This window comes from Emys orbicularis, chromosome 11 (genome assembly GCF_028017835.1).
Source record: "Emys orbicularis isolate rEmyOrb1 chromosome 11, rEmyOrb1.hap1, whole genome shotgun sequence".
NCBI classification, from domain to species: Eukaryota; Metazoa; Chordata; order Testudines; family Emydidae; genus Emys; species Emys orbicularis.
This window is the reverse complement of record NC_088693.1, coordinates 1,250,756-1,270,439: the sequence shown is the minus strand read 5'-3', so window position 1 is coordinate 1,270,439 and position 19,684 is coordinate 1,250,756. Positions and strand designations below refer to the sequence as shown.

At 58.3% G+C, this 19,684-nt stretch overlaps 1 protein-coding gene across 1 annotated transcript; it reads right to left on the bottom strand.

Moving 5' to 3' along the window:
• Positions 1 to 1,574: 1,574 nt before the first annotated feature.
• On the bottom strand, positions 1,575 to 7,352 carry LOC135885620 (tubulin alpha-4A chain). The gene is made up of 4 exons (XM_065413446.1): positions 7,269 to 7,352; positions 3,776 to 3,998; positions 2,969 to 3,117; positions 1,575 to 2,637 (listed from the first exon to the last, which is right to left on the bottom strand). Exons 1-4 carry the CDS (start codon positions 7,269 to 7,271, stop codon positions 1,663 to 1,665), a joined length of 1,350 nt encoding a protein of 449 aa, XP_065269518.1. The 5' UTR covers positions 7,272 to 7,352; the 3' UTR covers positions 1,575 to 1,662.
• Positions 7,353 to 19,684: the final 12,332 nt, after the last annotated feature.

Sequence of the window (19,684 nt, the reverse complement as noted above, 5' to 3'; positions counted from 1 at the left end):
CCACGTGGCTGGGGAGGGGAAGGTGCTACCAGCCCTGGTCTGCCTCCAGCTGGAGTGGCCTTCGCCCCATTTCCTTGCCCGGGGGGGGAGAGACGCTGCCTTCTGCCCCTCAGCCAGAGCTGGGGGGGGGGGGGGGGGTTGCCTGCATCTGGGCTCTACCCTGCACCACCCCAGGCCCAGCCTTCCCCCTCCCTCAGAGCTGCTGCCACCTCCTCCTGCTGGAAGGGAGGTGGGGCCCAGCCTGTGACCCCACCCGGTGTTGTCTGTTCAGTAAAGTGTGTGCAGAGAATGTGGCCTGGCTCTGTGGGATTCCTGTGACCCCCAGGCAGCTGTGGGGGCAGAGAGAAGAGGCGTGGGAACATATGGAATTGGGGATAGGTGCAGAGATTAAGTCTGTCTAGCCACAACTCCAGCCTGACGGCTGCTTTCCTGCTGGGCTGTGGCTGGCAGCTGCTATCAGGCTAGGGATGAAGCAGCCCCTGGGCAGTACAAGAAAAATATTGCAGCCCCGCCCCAGTCTGGCTGAGAGCCCCCCCCCCCCCCCCCATTGTGGGCACCAGGGGGCAAGCAGCCTCCTGTGGTTCTGGGTGCGATTGCTGCTGGGAGCCCAGCTCTGGATGCTGGGGCTTGACCAGGAGAGGGCAGCACTGGAGCATTAGTTACTAGGGAGCAGGGCCATGTTGGGCTGGGGCCAGAGCACAAGTCAATGATTAACCACAACCCCCCCTTCCTGAGCCAGGCCTCCATTCCCAGCCCGCCCCCTCCCCCATGGGCTGCAGGGAGAGCCAGCACCCAATGGCTGGCACCACATGGGGCCTTGGGAGCAGGGGCAGAGCCTGGCCCAGGGAGGGGAACAGGGCACCAGTGGGTGTGGCCCAGCCAGATGCCAGCTCACCTTCCCGCACCTGCTCCAGTCCTACAGCTGCTGAGCCAATAGCCAGGGGCCCTCCCAAGCCAGTAGAGTAACAAACCCCTTCTCCTGTGTAGCTCCCGCTAGTCCAGCCCTGGGCTCTGCCACTGCAAGGCCATCAGGCAGGCTCCATGCCCCTCGCCTGGCGAGTGCAGGCAAGGCTAGAGCCCCGGGGCCTGCTCCCTGGAAGCCAAGGCACAGACTGGAGGTTTCAAACAGGGGAGCTCCCCTCGGTTAGTCCTGTCACCACCATGACACTTCCCATCATTAAGCAACAGAACTGGCCATGCTGCACTGGCTGCTTTGTGCAGGGGTGCAGCCCTGGAGGGCCCCTTACAGCTGGGCCCGTGGGGAGCAGCCCCTAGTACCTGGAGTTGTGTCCACCCCTCCTCCAGCGAGAGAGGGGGATTGATCCCCGAGCCACCTGGTCATGTCTAGGGCTTAGCAGCCACCACTCGCCCACAGCTCCAGCTAGGGGCCCGCTATCTGGTTTGGGGCTGTCAGCAGGGTAGGTTGCCCCATGCTATTGCACTGCCCGGGATGTCTTACGACCCCATTCCCAGCCTGGCCCCCAGGGCTGTAACGAGCCGCTCCGCGTCAGCGCAGCAGACCTGGGACACTCACTACAACCCTGCACCTGGCAAGAAACACCCACAGCCTTGGGTTCGGGTTCAAGACCAAGGAGACTGTTTATTGTTTAAAGGATTTTGCAATTAACACAACAACAACATGAAAGTCCTTCAGCCAGCGCCTCAGTACTCCTCTCCCTCCTCTTCATCCTCATAGGAGTCCAGGCCCACCTCCTCATAATCCTTCTCCAGGGCAGCCATGTCTTCCCGGGCCTCTGAGAACTCCCCCTCCTCCATGCCCTCTCCCACATACCAGTGAACAAAGGCCCGCTTGGCATACATCAGGTCAAACTTGTGGTCCAGCCGAGCCCAGGCCTCGGCAATGGCCGTGGTGTTGCTCAGCATGCACACGGCCCGCTGCACCTTGGCGAGGTCACCACCGGGAACTGCAGTTGGGGGCTGGTAGTTGATACCAACCTTGAAGCCAGTCGGGCACCAGTCCACAAACTGGATGCTGCGCTTGGTTTTGATGGCGGCAATAGCAGCATTGACGTCTTTGGGCACCACGTCCCCGCGGTACAAGAGGCAGCAGGCCATGTATTTGCCATGACGGGGGTCGCACTTCACCATCTGGTTGGCTGGCTCAAAGCAAGAGTTTGTGATCTCAGCCACGGACAGCTGCTCATGATAGGCCTTCTCTGCAGAGATGACGGGGGCGTAGGTGGCCAGCGGGAAGTGGATACGGGGGTAGGGCACCAGGTTGGTCTGGAACTCCGTCAGATCTACATTCAGGGCACCATCGAATCGGAGGGAGGCGGTGATGGAGGACACAATCTGGCTAATAAGGCGGTTCAGGTTGGTGTAGGTGGGGCGCTCGATGTCCAGGTTCCTGCGGCAGATGTCGTAGATGGCCTCGTTGTCTACCATGAAGGCGCAGTCCGAGTGCTCCAGGGTGGTGTGGGTGGTCAGGATGGAGTTGTACGGCTCCACCACTGCGGTGGAGACCTGAGGCGCTGGGTAGATGGCGAACTCCAGCTTGGACTTCTTGCCATAGTCAACGGAGAGACGCTCCATCAGCAGGGAGGTGAATCCAGAGCCGGTGCCGCCCCCGAAGCTGTGGAAGACCAGGAAGCCCTGGAGCCCCGTGCACTGGTCGGCCTGCGGGGAAAACAGATCAGAGCTCATTAGAGTAAGTACCAGCCAATCCAGGCTGCAGCACAGACATGGCCAAGAAGGACTGAGGTAGAGAACCAGCTGAGGGAGACTTCCCCCATTCCCTGGCCAGCCCACAGGAAGAAGCAGCCCCTGTGTCAGACAGACACCCTCCCCCCACCCCTCCAGCTCCCAGAGCCTCCCCAGGTAAGAGCACCTTTAGCCATGTTTTGTTGGGACTTCCAGTGAGATGCTGGAGCCCTCTTACCAGCTCCTTGGCTGGGCAGAGCAGCGCCCCCCCCCCCCCCCCCAATATCCCATCGGACAGGCTGCATACCAACTTCCGGATCCTGTCCAACACTTGGTCAATGATCTCCTTGCCGATGGTGTAGTGCCCACGGGCATAGTTATTGGCAGCATCTTCCTTGCCGGTGATGAGCTGCTCTGGGTGGAAGAGCTGGCGGTAGATGCCGGTCCGAATCTCATCTGGAAGAGACGAAAGGAGGGGTGTGGGACAGGACTCTAGGCCAGTGGTGCACAAACTTGTCCAGTCATGGTCTCCCCCCCCAATTAACAGTCTGTCTGTACCCCACCCCCTTGCTGCCAGCCCAGGCTCCTGCCCCAGCCTGGCCTCACTGGGCTGGCTGCTCACGCCCTCTGAATGTTCCTGTGTGCGCCCCACTGACATTAGCAGAGGCTGGTGCACCGAGTTGGCCTGCTAGCGCAGGGGGTGGAGGATGGCTGGCCTCCACCCAACAGGACAGGCTGCCCCAGGCCCTCAGGGCATGGCAGGGGGCCCAGTATGTCGCCAACACCAGGAAGTGGTACCCCCTGCCCCGAGGGAGTTCAGTCTAGCCCTGAGCGGACCTGCCGGCTGGGTAGGTCTCTCGGCACCACGCCTGGGTCATGGGTAAGGAGCATCAGCGTACACAGCGCTTCTCATCCTCAGAGCACTCCCCTGCAGCGGGGAAGGCCAGTCCCAGTCCAGGCGGAAGGGCCTGGCACACAGCTAGGGCAGGTGCTGCCCACACTAGCAGCTGCAGTGTATGGCAGTCCAGGAGGCAGACGCAGCTCTAGCCGGGGACCTAAATCCTTCACGAGCGAGCAGGGCTCTCCTCCGCCCCACACAGGTGTCTTCACTCACCGATCACGGTGGGTTCCAGGTCCACGAAGATCGCCCTGGGGACGTGCTTCCCGGCACCCGTCTCACAGAAGAAGGTGGTAAAGGAGTCGTCCCCTCCCCCGATGGTCTTGTCGCTGGGCATCTGCCCGTCAGGCTGGATGCCGTGCTCCAGGCAGTACAGCTCCCAGCAGGTGTTGCCCATCTGGACACCTGCCTGGCCGACATGGACTGAGATACATTCACGCTGCAGAGAGAGAAGAGCCATTGAGGGGTCTCTCCAGGACAGTGGACCCAGAGCCCCATGCCAGTGTTGGTGGTGAGGTGGGGCCCACAGCTCCCCCACACTCTGGGGGGGTGGGGGGGGGGGGAGGAGAGAGATCTCCGTTCAGTGAGGGCTGCTAGACAGCCCGGGACATTAGTGCCTGCTGGTCAGCACAGCTGGAGAAGGGACCTGGGTTTGGAGACCAGTCCCTCTACCAGCGCCCCCTGCCCCCCCCCGGCAGCCCTGCCCCAGAGCACAGGGAGCCCGGGATTCCATTTCACTGACTCTGGTGCCCAGCACTGCAGAGGAAAACGCTGCAGGCTGTGACTGGCTGCCACGCTGCGGCTCCGCGCAGACTGCAGGTGTGGGGGAGGAGCACAGCAGTGGCTCCGCACGCACGCAGAGCAGGCCCTGCCCTAGATCTAGCAGCAGTCACACACCCTGCTGAGAGAACCCCCCGGCCATGCTGGCCACCGCCGCAGAGCAGTGAGGGAGCTCCCTGCCACAGGGACCGTGCTGGGCACTTGCCCCCTTCAGAGCCAAGGACAGGCATCGAGCGGGGAGGGGGAGCGACTCACCCAAGGCCACAGCGCCTCGGTGGCAGAGCGGGGATCGAACTCCTAGGTGGTGCCCATCCCCCAGCCCCCTCGCTGTCCGAGGGCTGCGGCAGCCCCTGCCAGCTTACTGCCGGGTCAGGTCGGAGGCTGGGCTGTCCCCGGGCCTGGCTCGCTGCAGTGAGAGGGGAGGAGCCAGCACTGCAGCGGGGCTCCAGCATCAGGCAGGTGCTGACAAGCACATACCTAATGCATGAGCTCCAGTCCCACCCACCCTCGCTGCTCCCAGCCAGCCTGGGCACGCGCCGTTCCCAAGCCCACGGGAACCCAGCGCGGGCAGGGCTGCAGGGAAGCTGCCCAGTACCCACCAGTGCTGTAACAGGCAATAAGGCCCTTCTGCCCAGAAGCACAGAGCTATGCCCCCCTTCCCCAGGGCTGCGAGGGCCCAGGCTGGGCTGTGGGGAGGGGACGACGGGCAGTGGGCTCAGCTGTGCCAACAGCACAGGGGCTGTTCGCACAGAGCCGGCTGCATCAGGTGGGTGCTGGGGGCAGGGGCACAGCCCTGCTGCACGGCCGAGGATGTGGACACTGCCTTGCTCCCCCCAAACTGTGGAGGATGCAGAACCCCCCCTTTCCTAAACACTCCCCTCCCCCCACCGCAGGGCTCCTGCCCCATAGCAGCTCTGACCTCCAGGCCTGCAAGGCCAGACAGAGGCCTCTGGTCACTCAGGCCCTCCCCCACCCACAAGCAAGGACGCCAGCTGTACCAGCGATGGGGCTCCCAGGGAGAAAGGCACAAGCAGGCTCCAGCCCTCAGGAGCAGCAGAGGAGCCCTAGCAGGTCTGGGATGGGGGCCAGGATTCCTGCAGCAGCCAGAGGTCCAAGCCAGCGAGGCCCCTCCGCAGCATCCGCCCCAAACTCGAGGTGTTTATGGGGAAGCCACAAGGAGGAAGCACCCAGCTCGGTGCAGCTGCCACCTCACAGCAGCCCTCCCCCTGGCCCCAGCTGCATTTCCCCTTCTCTGATCGCTGCACCTATCACCCACCGGGTCCCCACCAGGGCGGCAGTGCCAGAGCGCTCGATGGACCTACACCGACCCCAGCCTCCAGTCACGCCTCAGAGCCCGGCCGCTGGAGCCGTGCCACTCTGCAGCCCGTTCCGGCTGGTCCCAGCATCGGTCTCTGCCGCGGAGCGACTCCCTGCAGGGCGGGGGTGACCGTTCTCCCAGAGGTGCGGGATTCACACTGGAAGTAGGGGGCTGTGGGTCAGGATTGAGGGGCATCAGCAGAGCTGGTGACGTTCTCCAGGCCGTGCCAGCGCTGAACCCGAGCGGGTGACACCATCTCCAGCTCCCAGCCTGTTCATACCGCCCCCGCCCCGCCCCGGGGGGAAGTCACCGCTCCACTACGCAGCAGAAATTTGAAAACACACAGACCAACCAGGAAGGGTTGTGAAATCACCAGCCCCACCCTCCAGCCTCGCACAGCCTCCATCGCCACCAGCCAGACAGTCACTCCCGCCATCCGCACGGGGGGGGGGGGGGGCAGGAAACCCCCTTGCCCAGGAGCTGATAACCCCTGTGCCACTGCAGCACAGGTGCCCCCGGCAGCGAGGAGACCCAGCTTTGGGGGCATGGAGCTGGGTTAGCCCGTGGGCCTGGACTCCTCTGTGGAGGGGGCAGGGATGTCTAGCTGCACTCACGCTCAGCCCCAAGGGCTCCCGGGCAGGGCACAGCTAAGGGGGCAGAGGTGGGGCACACAGCCGTGCCCTTGCATGGCTCCTCCAGGGGCCCAGCCCGAGGCCCGAGACAGACCGGAAACGCTGGTGGGAAGTGAGGCAGGTGCAGAGTCTCCTCGGAAGGTGCCAGGCGCAGGCCGCGGCCTCACCACGAGGCGGGAAAACCGGCTCAGCCACTGGCCAGGCAGCAGCCGAGGGTGCCGCCTGGAGGGCCCTTCCCCAAGGCACGGGGCGGGGGGGCTACTCCCTTAAAGCTGCCCCCCCCCCAAGCTCATTCACGCTCCCTGAAACACCATAGAGCCCCCCCCCACCCACGAGACAGGGCGGCCATTACCTAGTTTGGACAGGAGCCCGGCCAAGCTATTTCCAGGAGAGCCCCCAGCCTATTAATAACCCCCCCCGACAGACACAGCCGCACCCCCCCCCCGCACCCTCGTGTCCTTCCCGAGTCGGGCCGGGCGCCAATGCCCCCCCGTGCAGCTGCCCCTGCTCGTCTGGAGCAAGCGCAGACACGCGGGGGGGGGGGGGGAGGGCGGTGCCCAGGAGCCTGGCTGGGGGGGCCGCACACGGGGGGGGGGGCGCCTCACTGCGCTGAGGCCAGCCTCTGGCCCGGTTCCCCTCCCCCGGCCCAGCCCTGCCCCGAGGGGAGGAGAGCGCGGGAGGGGCCGGGGCTCTGCCCCCCCCAGAGCCGAGGGCCCGTCCGCAGGCTGCCCCCCCGCGCCACGGAGAGCCCGGCCCCGCGGCCCCCCGCGCCACGGAGAGCCCGGCCCCGCGCGCTGCGGAGCGCTCCGGGCAGGGGCGCAGCGCGGCCGGGAGCGCACGGGGCAGAGGCCCGGGCGGCGGAGCCGGGCACTGCGCGGGGGCTGAGGGACGCGAAGTCCCGCAGAGGATCCGCCCCCCCGGTCCCGAGCGGGGTCCCCCCACCCGCCTGCCCCGGGGGCGCCCCGGGCCCCGCACTCACCATGACGCAGCAGTGGCCGGGATCTCACGTGAGTCTGCGCGACGAGGTCTCCGTGAGAAGCTTCGCCTGCTGCAGTCCCGGCGCACCGGCCTTATATACCGGCGGGGGCTGGGACCCGCCCACGGGCGGCATGACGAGTCTGACCGCGCCCCACTGCCAGAGTCGCACAGGGGCGTGCTTTGTTTTTATGCGGGGGGGGTGGGGGGTGTCGTAACACACTGTACCATGAAAGGGCCACCCTAAGATTAACCCCCCCCCCCCGGGAAAGCCCATGGTGTTACCCTCCCCCCCCACCCATGGCATTACCCCCCCCCGCAAGCCCATGGTGTTCCCCCCCCCACCGCCCAGGGGGAATGTGCTTCAATGTAGCAAAACCAGGTCTCTGAAAGGGGGCTCTATGGGGAGCCCCTTCCCACGCTGGGCTCCAGCCCGGCTGCAGCGAGGAGCCCACTGCAGTCCCCTGCATCCTTGGGGAGCAGTGCAGCCGGGAGAGACTACAGGCCCCAGCATGCATGGCTGCAGCGAGCTGCATGGCCTGCCATCCCCCGGGCCCTGGCTCCAGGGGAAAGCTACCCCCACCTTCGGGCAGCCTCTGTTTCAATATCTGGAATGTGGATCCTGGTCTCCCAGTCCCAGGAGGTCTCTGACTCTCGGGGAAGGGAGCTGATCCTCTCGCCCCTCACTGACAGTGGTGGATTAACGCATGGGCCCACGGGGCCTGTGCCCAGGGGCCCCAGACAATGTGGGGGCTCAGGGTGTCGGGGGGCCCAAATGTTCTTCGTGCCCAGGGCGCCAATAAATCCTAATCCACCTCTGCTCACTGAAGGTGTGTAGTGCTCCGCCTTGAGCAGAGGGAGCTTTGCTGGGGATTTGAGTTAAATGCAGGTTAACAAAGCCAAAGCGAACGCAGAGCACTGCAAAGCGTTTCCCTTACCCCTCGCCCACCTAACCGGGATCACTGCTTCGGCATCCGTGATGCCACAAACCTACCCGTTCTGCAGTCACCCATAGAGCCTCCCAGGAAAACCAGGTGAGACAAGACCCGAATTGCTAAAGGAAACACAAGCAGAGAAAACACTTTAGAAGCAAAGAAGAATTTTCCAGGCCTCTGAAGATCAGAGAGAAGGCGGTAATAAAAAGGGGCCCCATTCCACGGCCGTTCCTTTGGCAGGTCCCCTTGCAGACAGGGCAGCCCCCAGCTGCCCCCCGAAATCACTCCCTGAGCTGCATTTGGTGCCTGGGCTGCACTTCTCACCCACTCTGCTAATTCCTTCCTACTCTTAATAAAAACGTATCATTTTCTAAAACGCTCGGAAACATCCTGCAGACCTGCGTTTCCATGCAATACGGGCTGCTCTCGGACTCAGCAAGCAGGGCTTGGGCAGCTTGATTAGACCCCATTTATTAGACCTGTATAACTCACCTGTCCCGAGCACCAGCCAATCAAAGCCACCCAGCACCCCAGCATGTTACAAATCAACCCCAGCCTTTCTCAGCACCCTGACTTATGACTGTCCAGTGACAGGCTTGGTCATCTCCCTGCAGACACTTACACCCGCGTTGTAACTTCAACGCCAGGCCTGCAGAGGCACTGTAAGAGTTTGCTTTTTGATTAAGTCACTGGGACCCCATGAAAAGTGCTTCTTTTTTGGACAAATTAAAGTGCGGAAAGTGAGTGATTTAAACCTCTCAGGTCATTCATGCCAACAGCACCGTTGCCATGAATGCTCAGAGCAGGTCTAATGGACGCTGTGCTTCAAAAGCAGCAGTGGGCTGTCTGCAGGGGGGTCCCAGTGCTACAAATGCTGCTGGAGCTGAACAGGGTCTAGCAGCAATGAGATGTTTTCCCAGAAATGTTTAAATTCATCCTGACACAAAGAAGGATGAATTTAAACCCAGGGAAGGTTGCTGGACTGCAGATGTCACCAACGGATGCAAACATAACAATCGAGGTGATAAGCAGTTAAGTCAGTCAACACAATCATTCCCAGAGAGTCATTATCAGCGGTTCACAGTCAGGCTGGAAGGGCATAACCAGTGGGGTCCCGCAGGGATCAGTTCTGGGTCCGGTTCTGTTCAATAGCTTCATCAGTGATTTAGATAATGGCATAGAGAATACACTTATATAGTTTGTGGATGATACCAAGCTGGGAGGGGTTGCAAGTGCTTTGGAGGGTAGGATTAAAATTCAAAATGATCTGGACAAACTGGAGAAATGGTCTGAAATCAATAGTACAAATGCAAAGTACTCCACTTAGGAAGGAACAATCAGTTGCACACATACAAACTGGGAAATGACTGCCTAGGAAGGAGTACTGCGGAAAGGGATCTGGGGGTCATAGTCGACCACAAGCTAAATATGAGTCAACAGTGTAACACTGTTGCAAAAAAGTGAACATCATTCTGGGCTGTATTAGCAGGAGTGTTGTAAGCAAGACCCAAGAAGTAATTCTTCTGCTCTACTCCGCACTGATTGGGCCTCAGCTGGAGTATTGTGTCCAGTTCTGGGCGCCACGTTTCAGGAAAGATGTGGACAAAGTGGAGAAAGTCCAAAGGAGCAACAAAAATGAGGGAAGATTGAAAAAATTGGTTTTCTTTAGTCTGGAGAAGAGAAGACTGAGAGGGGACACGATAATAGTTTTCAAGTACATAAAAGCTTATTAGAAGGAGGAGGGAAAAAATTGTTCCCGTTAACCTCTGAGGACAGGACAAGAGGCAAGGGGCTTAAATTGCAGCAAGGGAGGTTTAGGTTGGACATTAGGAAAAAGTTCCTAACTCTCCAGGTGGTTAAGCACTGGAATAAATTGCCTGGGGAGGTGGTGGAATCTCCATCACTGGAGATTGTTAAGAGCAGGTTGGACACACACCTGTCAGGGATGGTCTAGATGGGAATGTGAGCTGGGACGTGGGGAGAATCAGGAGCAGGGGGTGTGGGTGGAGATGAGGGGTTTGGTTGGGAAGGGACCAGGCTGCGTTTGAGACAGGGGACACGGTGGTGTCTTGCACAGCCCGGGAGGTGCCAATGCCTCAGCTCCCAGACGCTCGACTCTCTGGGCCCGGCTGCGCTGAGTATTCGAGCAGTAAATGAAAACCCGCAAATCTGACCCCCAGGAGCCCAGACCACTCAGCTGTGCAAGGAGCTGCAGCTGCTAAGCTCTCAGACGCACAATGCAGGTCAAGGACTGACAGGTGGAGTCTGACAAGTGCCTGACACCTTTTGGGTGTTGTAAGTGCAGCCCAGGTCCCCACTGGTGTGAATTCTGCTGTGGAGGCATTTCACAGAGTCCTTGCACAGGGATTTTTGAGTGAAATTGCCCCTGTGCAGAGGGCCAGCAGCAAATGGCCTAGTCTATTGCTGGTGAAGTCACGATGGGCTAGGGCTCAGAAGCACCATCATCAAATACTTTGGCACATTTTGCAGACAGCAAGACGGTTGGGTAATACATAGACCCAGAGGGTTAGAAGGGACTGCAAGGGTCATCTAGTATAACCCCTGATGAGATGCAGGACTTGTTGGGTCTAACCCATCCCAGACAGACGGCTCCAGCCTCCTCTCGAAAACCTCCAGTGAAGGAGCTTCCACAACCTCCCGAGGTGTCTGTGCCACTGTCCGACTGCTCTTCCAGTGAGGGAGTTTCTCCTGAGATTGACTAACTCTGCTGTGTTGTCGTTTGAACCCATCGCCTCTTGTCCTGCCCCCTGTGGCAAGAGAGAACAACTTTTCTCCATCTTATTTATGGCAGCCTTTCAAGTATCTGAAAATCCCTATCCCGTCCCCCCCCAATCTCCTCTTTTCCAAACTGAACATACCCAGTTCCTTCAGCCTTTCCTCGCACGGCTGCATTCCATCCCTGTGATCATCTTTGTCGCTCACCTCTGGATCCTTTCCAGGTTCTCTGCATCCTTTCTATACATCAGTGACCAAAATTGGACCCAGTTCTCCAGCTGAGGCCTAACCAGTGCAGAGGAGTAGGTCTATCCCCTCCCGTGACTTGCAGGCTCTGCCTCTCTTAGAGCAACCAAAAATTGCCTTTGCTTTTTTTGCAACAGCATCGCATTGCCGACCCATGTTGCGGTTGTGAGTGTGACCCACCACGACTCCCAGCTCCTTCTCAGCTGCGCTGCTGCCCAGCCAGGTCTCCCCCAGTCTGTGTTTGTGCATTTGGCTTTTCTTCCCGAAGTGCAGCACCTTCCGTTTGGCTTTGGGGAATTTCATGTTGTTGTCTATAGCCCAGTTCTCCAAGTTCTCCAGAGCCCTCTGAATTCTAGCTCTGGCCTCCAAAGTGTTGGCAACCCCCCCCACCCCAGCTTTGTGTCATGTGCAAATCTGATCCGTCTGCTCTCTAGTCCTACATCCAGGGCATTGATAAAGATGTTAAACAACACCAGATCCAGAACAGATCCCTGTGGAACCCCACTTGAGCCCTCCCTCCAACCTGACATCAGTCCATTAATAGTGACTCTTTGTTTGCAGTTAATTATGTATCTACTTAATGGTAGTTCTGTTGAGCCCGCATTTCTCCAGCGTATTTATCAGAATGTCATGTGGGACTGTGTCAAAAGCCTGGCTGAAGTCCATCGTATTCCCCCATCCACCAAACCAGTTACTCATATTATCGACATTAATAGATTTTAAGGTGGGAAGGAACCATTTCTCAGTCTGAGCTCCTGTATAGCACAGGGCAGAGAATTCACCCAGACACTCCTATATTGAGCCCAAGAACTTGTGTTTGACTAAAGCATCTTCCAGGAAGGCACCAGCCTGGCTCTGAAGCCACCAAGAGATGGAGGATCTGCCCCTGCTCTGACAGTAATGTTCTCTGTTGGACACAGAGTGAGCAGATGCAGCTTAACTGCTGGTTTAGATCAAATAAAAGCAGTAGTGAAATCTGCAGAGAGTTGTGGAGATGATAAAACGTCTGGAGAAAGTGATGTCCAGCTCTGCCTCCGGCCCCCAACTCCTGCCAGACTGGGCGAGGCCAGGGGGCAGACAGACCGGGACCCGAGAAACACTGCTCACCCATCGGCCAGTCTGAAAGGATTAGAGGATAGATTGGGGCTAGTCCACAAACCAGAGGGAGCCAGAAGCCTTCCCCTACTCGGGGCTGGGTGCGACTGACACCCTGGGACAACCAGGCAGATGCCCAGAGCAGTGCAATCGATGGCAACTGGCTAACGAGTGACCTCAAAGGACAAGTAAACGATGCTGATGGTCAGGCTCCTTTGAGCAGGCCCCGTGTGACTGAGGTCTCCAGGAGCCAGAGCAGACTCAGCTGCGTGGAGCGGGCGTGCTGGGCCTGCTCCCCGGCGTGTTCTCTGCACCCCACAGGTAGGTAGAGGGGGCAGGCCCCAGTGTGCCATGGGGCAAGCTAATGCTATTCGCTCCCCTTCTCTTGCAGGTTTCACAGCATGTGGTGACATCAAGGCAGGCCGTAAATGCACAACTGAAAATTGAACCGGAGTTCACTGCGCACAAGCGACAGCAGACCTGCCTGGGGCTAGAAAAGCAACAAGTGATTTGCTTTCCCCCAGCACTAGGTACAGGGGCAGGGCTGGGGCCGCTCTGCGTCCGGCTAGCCAGGAGAGAGCCCTGCACTGCGCGGGGTGGGGGGAGGCGGCGCCGGAGCCGGCTCCAGCAGGGCAGCGGGACAGGGACTCGCTGCTGTTATGCCTGTCCGTGCCCATTGCTCTGGGATATTGTTGATATTGCAACAAACGTGTGGTCACCTGGGCCTTCCCGTGCCGCAGTGCCGCACAGCAGGCTCTTGTAGGACATCCTAGCGAGGGGGGCAGGGGCAGAACTCCGTCCTTGCTTCCCCAGAGGCATAAGCCCCTCCCACCAGAGCTAAAGGAGAATCGCCGTTAGTACAGGGCCTAGGACACACAGCAGAGGCAGAGGGGACACAGACACACTAGCCAGTTCATTACAGCGTGTTGGGAGCCTTGGCCTAGCTCCAGGGAGCGTGTAGAACATCCCAGGCAGGAGCCAAAAGCAGAGGCCCCAGGAGCTCTGTCCCACTACAAACACCTGCTGGGGAAGAAGAATCCTGCAGACAGCGCCCCCCCCCCCCCCCCGCAGGAACCCCAGATCTGCCCCCCCCCCCCGCGTTTATTCAGTGTGTGTTTTTGCAGACTGGGCGGAAGCCACGTTGTGCAGACAGTTTGTTGACCCGGGTGTAAAGCGAGAGGGAGCTGGTGCACCCAGCCCAGGCCCATGGGCTGCTCAGGGCCGTTGGGAGCCCAAGGAAGTGGCCGGGCAGCCGGCCAAGCCAGGCCGAGGCTTCCAGAGGAAATGGTTCATTAGCGGAAGGCTGAGTGTAGCGAGCAGAGGCGCCGGCTCCCAGGGCTCTCACTTGTCCCCAGCGTGAAACAGCCAAGAGGCTGAGCAGGGCCAAGCTCCTGGCAGTCACAGGGTTAACTCCCTCCGGAGCCAGGCAGGTGGCGAGGGTGTGGCAAGGAGCCTGGAGCTGCCGGATAATGAGAGAGAGGGCAGAGAGCTTAGCCCTGGCCGGGCCACTGAGGGGACAGCCAAGCCTCCAAAGCACACGGTGGACTTTTGTGCTGGCTGGCCAGGCCTTTGTGCTGGGCTCAGCTTTTGCCCTGGCCTGGGTGTCACACAGCCATGCCAGGGGAAGGGCTGCATGGTCCCCATTTGGGCGCCCACTAGGAGCCTGCCCCCTTCCGTGCAGCGAAGGCCACTCCTCCTCCTCCAGCATCACTGGCTGAGCTGGCGGCTCTGGCGGGTCCCAGTTCCCTTTACGGTCAGTTTCTCAGCGTGATTCCCAGAGCGAATGTGCCAGTGACTGGGCTGGAATCTGCTATTGCTGTGACCATCTCTCCGCCTCGGGGCTGCTAGGAGAGGGGTCCCGGCTCTGTCCCCTCGAGGTGACTCCATGGAGCCGGCCCTCGGCCTCAGCGTTATTGGCTGCCAGCGATGGGAGCTGTAGTAGGGCCAGGGACGGACAGACAAGCCGAGGGTGGCAGAGTTCCGTGTGTGTGTGTGTGTGTGTGTGTGTGTGTGTGTGTGTGTGTGTGTGTGTGTGTGAGAGAGAGACAGTGACAGGAAGCCAATTCCCAGCTCTACACCCGGCGGCACTGTTGGCCTGAGCCTGCCTCAAGCCCTGGAGCAGGTGGAGAAATCCTGCCACTTAGAGACCAGGGAATGGCTCCATCTGGTGAGCACAGGCAGAAACGCTGACCGGGCTTCTCCCTTCCAGGGCCCTGGGATCTGGGCGCTTGTGGCCAGGACTGAGGCCTCCCTTCAAAAGACGAGACTCCAGGGCTCGGCAGCGCAGAGGGGGCCGCAGGGGATGCGGTGAACAGTCACAGTGGAGCCCGCTGGAAACGGAGCCTCCAGGCAGTGCAATGTCACAAAGCTCCCTTTACGGCGGTACGACTGGTACGTGTATTAGACATCGATGTCCAAAAACTGCAGCGTGAATTTGCCGGGTGCCTGTCCCAAAGCCAGGGGCGTGCGGGGCTGGCATTGCAGGCTGTGATGAGGAGAGCTGGGGGTGGCTTGCACCCGCTCAGCAGTGTCTGGCTATAGCAAGCTCTCTTGTGGGCCCAGAAAACCCCATGGCGGGGGGGCGGTGTCTGTGCAGCCTCCCCCCGGCGGCGCACAGATCTCTGCTGCTCATTAGGTCTGGGAGTGGTGCTGCTGTGCCAGCCATCTCCGTGATAATCACCCGGTCCTGCTCACGGCCGTTCTCCGGCTCGGCTCGGCGCCTGCTGCATCACCTGACAATTCGCGAGGGCTTGGCGCCTGGTGGCCAGGAAGTTCTGCTTCTAGCTTCTCACCATGACTCATCGCGCCCGTGACACACGGAACTGTCTCAGGTGTCAGATTTGTTAACAGGAACAATACAGCCAAACAGACCAGAAGGGGGAACGGTCCCTCTACAAGAACAACTGCAATGTAGGAACAATCCCAGGGCGCTGTGTGATGCCCCTGCCCAGCCCCTGGTCTGGGAGCGCCTGGCTGCTAGCAGGTCCCACAGAAACTCCTGCACCAGCTGGTTTGTAGATGGTGCCCAGCCGGGATGGTGGGAGGTTGCCTCTACTCGCTCCCTAGCGGGCTTGGGAGGTGAGTGACTGGGGCTCGCCAGGGGGCAGGGCACCGGCCCTTAGAAAGGAAGTCCAGTTCCCCAGCCCGCCCATGGATGCAGGGTCTCTGCCAGGCAGGGACAGAGACTGCCTCCGGCAGATGCCACTCGTGCCAGCTGCAGACAGGTGTGAAGGGGGCTGATGGCAGCTCCACCCTTTTGTAGAAGGTCAAGATTTTAATTGGCCGGTTGGCAGCCAGCCAGGAATGACTGACAGGATTTCACAGGGAAAACCAGAAGGGGGGGGGGCACTTTGGGTTCCACTGGTGTGGGTGGGGTGGCATCGGGACTGGCTGGCTCCCTCACGCGGCTGAGCAGACGAGCCCACTGCTGGAAAGTGTTAGCCCAAGCTAGCCCAGCAGAGCAGTGCTGCCCTAGGGGCTTGGGCACAAAGGACGAGGGACGTAGAAGGCTACATCTCTAGGGGAGCACTGGGCGTGGGGGTGGCTTTGCTGTGAGTCCTCAGTGTCCTGCCACCTCCCCGAGTGACTCACCTCCAGCCCCCAGAGCCGGACTCAGAGCGTGCTGCGTTTCCAGGGGCTGCTCCAGACCCTTGGCCACCTAGCCAGGCGCAGCTCACGAGGCTCCTCCGAGCCTGTTTTCGTCCCTTTGGACTATCCCAGCCCCAGTGACAGGACCAGGGAGGCCGAGGCCCCCTGCTCTGAGGGCAAAGGGGTGAAAGACAAGACCCTCACTCAGAGCCACCCAGTGGCCGTTATTCGTTACCCTTTCAGGGCACAAGGACTCTGTCCGGTCCTGAAGGCCTTAGCAGGGCATGATCCCCGTCCCCGAAACCTGCCAGTCCTGCTGCCCCTCAAGTAAGAGGCAGCAGGACAATGCCCCTGAGACAGAACAGACCATGCGAATCTCTGACCCCAGGCTGAGAACGGTTGGCAGGGAAGTCAGCCCCCAGGAGAATGGCAGGCGAGGGGTCAGTGGCACAGGGCCACCCACGCTGCCGCAGAGAGAGTATCAAGGAACGGCCAGGTCCACAGGCCAGGAAATCCCCACAGCGAGGTCAGTGCGAGAGCCACGAGCTCCCCTGGGATTGTAGCCAACAGGTTTGACCAAGGCAGGAGCCCTGGCAGACTTGGCCGTTGTTCTCCTAGCTCAGTGTGGGAGAGCGAAGTCTCCTCGTTTCATCTCAGAGCTTAACGTCCTTCGCCAGAGAGGATTTACAGATCCCACTACAGATGCTGCCAGAAGCCCATGGCCACCAGCCAGGGGGGAACTCACAGAAACGGCTCCAGAAACACCGGCCCCCAGGGAGCTGCAGAAGACTCTTCATTAGCAGTAGCAGCTACTAGGCCTTCTGTCCGTGGGCCACTGGTGAGGGACCTGCTTTGGCAGCAGGGCTGACATATTCCATCCCGGAGAAGGCAGTGGTGACTCAGGCTCATTAGCCTGTACATCACAGGGCTCTGCTAGCCAATTTCGGAAGCCACAGATTCAGATCTCCCTGACATGGAGACCTCAGAAACCAACCAGGCTTATGATAAAAAAAACCAGGTGAAAGAATATTTAGATGAGTTAGATGCACTTAAGATGGCAGATGCCAATGACATTCATCCCAGGGTACTTAAGGGAGTAGCTGAAGCACTCCTGGAACCCTTAGGAATGATCTTCGGGAACTCGGGGAGGACAGGTGAGGGCCCAGAGGACTGGAGAAGGGCAGACACAGCCCCTATCTGTAAAAAGGGGAACAAGGAGGACCAGGGAATTATAGATCAGTCAGCCTAACTTCGATACCTGGAAAGTTGCCGGAACAAAGTATGAGACAGTCGGTTTGTCAGCACCTGGAGGCTAATGGGGTTAGAAGGAGCAGCCAGCATGGGTTTGTCAGGAACAAATCATGCCAAACAACCTCACTTCCTCCTTTGGCAGGGTCACTGGCCCGGTGCCTGGGGGGAGCCGTGGGCGTGATGTATCTGGATGGCAGTAAGGCTTTTGGTACAGTCCCACGTGACATTCTCCTAAACAAACTAGGGCAATGGGGTCTAGATGAAATTCCTATCCAATGGGTGCACAACTGGCTGATGACCAGGTTCGCGGTCACCCAGGGAGGACGTATAAAACATTCCAAACCTGGTCCCTAACTGTTGTTGTTCAAGAGGTGTAGCACATCACTCCACTCTCTGCATGGGCTTGCCCTGAGCACAGTTGTCAGAGATTTTCCCTGAGCGGTACACATGGGGGCACATCGAGTACCTTCTGCTGCCGCGCACCACTCAGTGCAGGTATAAAGAGAAGCCGCCCCCAGCCCCCCTCGGTTCCGTCTTGCTGGAAAACTTGGATGCAAGGGGCAGGAGAGCGGGTGGTGGAACAGACGTGCAACACATCTCAAAGAACAACAGTTATGGGACAGCTAAGGAACCGTTTTTCTCCTTGGAGTGATGGCACATGCGCATTCCACAAATCAGGAGGTGAGATGGGAGTCTAGCTGAACAACGACTGAAAGGTAACTTGCCCCAAACTGGCATCGTCTCTAGAATCACAGAAATGCAGGACTGGAAAGGCTCTTGATAGGTCATCTAGTCCAGTCCCCTGCCTGAGGGGGGGCTAAATATTATCTAGTCCATCCTGACAGGTGTTTATCTAACCTGCTCTTCACAGCCTCCAAGGATGGAGATTCCACAATCTCCCCAGGTAATTTATTCCAGTGCTTAACCACCCTGACAGTTAGGAAATTTTTCCTAATGTCCAACCTAAACCTCCCTTGCTGCAATTTAAGCCCATTGCTTCTTGTCCTGTCCTCAATGGATAAGAACAATTCATAACCCTCCCCTTTATAAACAGCCTTTTATGGACTTGAAGACTGTTATCATGTCCCCCCCCAGTCTTCTCTTCTCCATGCTAAATAAACTGGGATGCTGTGTATAAGTGGTCACTTTTCTTATATCACTGTTGTTACCACTTCTACACCATTTCCATAAATCTTATACAAAGTGTCTCATGTCCGGTGTCAATGGAAACATTACAATCTATCATGTACCATTATCCTGGTTAAATCCATGTATCAGCTTTGTACCAGAAGTCATGATTATCGGCTGTGTCTTTGTAGCTTAAACCCATGATGTATTCCTGGGTGACACCCACCAGGTGCACTGACAGCAGGGCCAAACAGCTGTGTGTGGATGTCCCATCAAGGACACTCAGCTCTCACAATGGACGGCTTGAGTGGAGCCCAGCACTGCCCCGATAAATCATCTCCTCGGAACTGGGGAAAGGACCGACTTCTCAGAGCTGATCAAGAGTCGCAGGGCCTTGAAAGTTGACTGGAGCAGAGTTACACTGGACAGTACTTGAAGCCTGGAATGGCCTTGTGATGTTGCAGTCTATATAGTTTTATAAAAATATGCTAATGAGTGAATATGATGTCACTGGAATATGCTTCATGCAAAAGGTCTCTTGTAAGGTATCATTACAAAGCTTATGGTCTATTGAGTGTGATCACCCTATTTGTATAAATGTACCACTCTTGTATCTGAAACTAGAAACATGAAATAGAACTCTGAGGGCCTATTGTAATTATGCAACGTGTGGGCCATTAATGGTGGTTTGGAATCTTGACGACTCCCATTAACCAGGACCATTGACTGCAGATGGCTGTGTTTTACCTGTGAGTCTTCCTGTATACGTGTGTGCTGGCAAGTGGGTAATGAAGTCTTGCAGTGACGTGATCATGTCACCTGAACTGAAATCCACTTTAACCTGGTGTCTTTCCATTGAGAAGGAGGGGGTGGGAAGCCAGAGAGGGACAAAGGATTCCCGCCTTATGCAAAAGATATATAAAGGGGTGGAACAGAACAAAAGGGGAGGGGAGGAGCCATTATGAAGAATCCCCTAGCTACCACCTGAGCTGGAACAAGAGCTGTACCAGGGGAAAGAATTGTGCCCAGGCCTGGAAGGTGTCCAGTCCAGTCTGAGGAAAAAACTTACTGAAGCATCTCTAAGGGTGAGATTATCTGTATTCAGTTTGATTAGACATAGATTTGCGCATTTTATTTTATTTTGCTTCATGACTTACTTTGTTCTGTCTGTTACTACTTGGAACCACTTCAATCCTACTTTCTGTATCTAATAAAATCACTTTTTACTTATTAATTAACTCAGAGTATGTGTTAATACCTGGGGGGGGGGCAAACAGCTGTGCATATCTCTCGATCAGTGTTATAGAGGGCGAACAATTGATGAGTTTACCTTTATACAGGGTAAAACGGATTTATTTGGGTTTAGACCCCATTGGGAGTTGGGCATCTGAGTGTTAAAGACGAGAACACTTCTGTGAGCTTCTTTCAGGTAAACCTGCAG

Bases quoted from the DNA above. Each gene is read 5' to 3' on its own strand.
- LOC135885620 (XM_065413446.1), bottom strand. The intron at 3,118-3,775 runs GTGAGTGAAGAC...CGTCTCTTCCAG, and splicing joins CCTGGAACCCACCGTGATCG to ATGAGATTCGGACCGGCATC. The intron at 2,638-2,968 runs GTATGCAGCCTG...TTTTCCCCGCAG, and splicing joins TGGACAGGATCCGGAAGTTG to GCCGACCAGTGCACGGGGCT.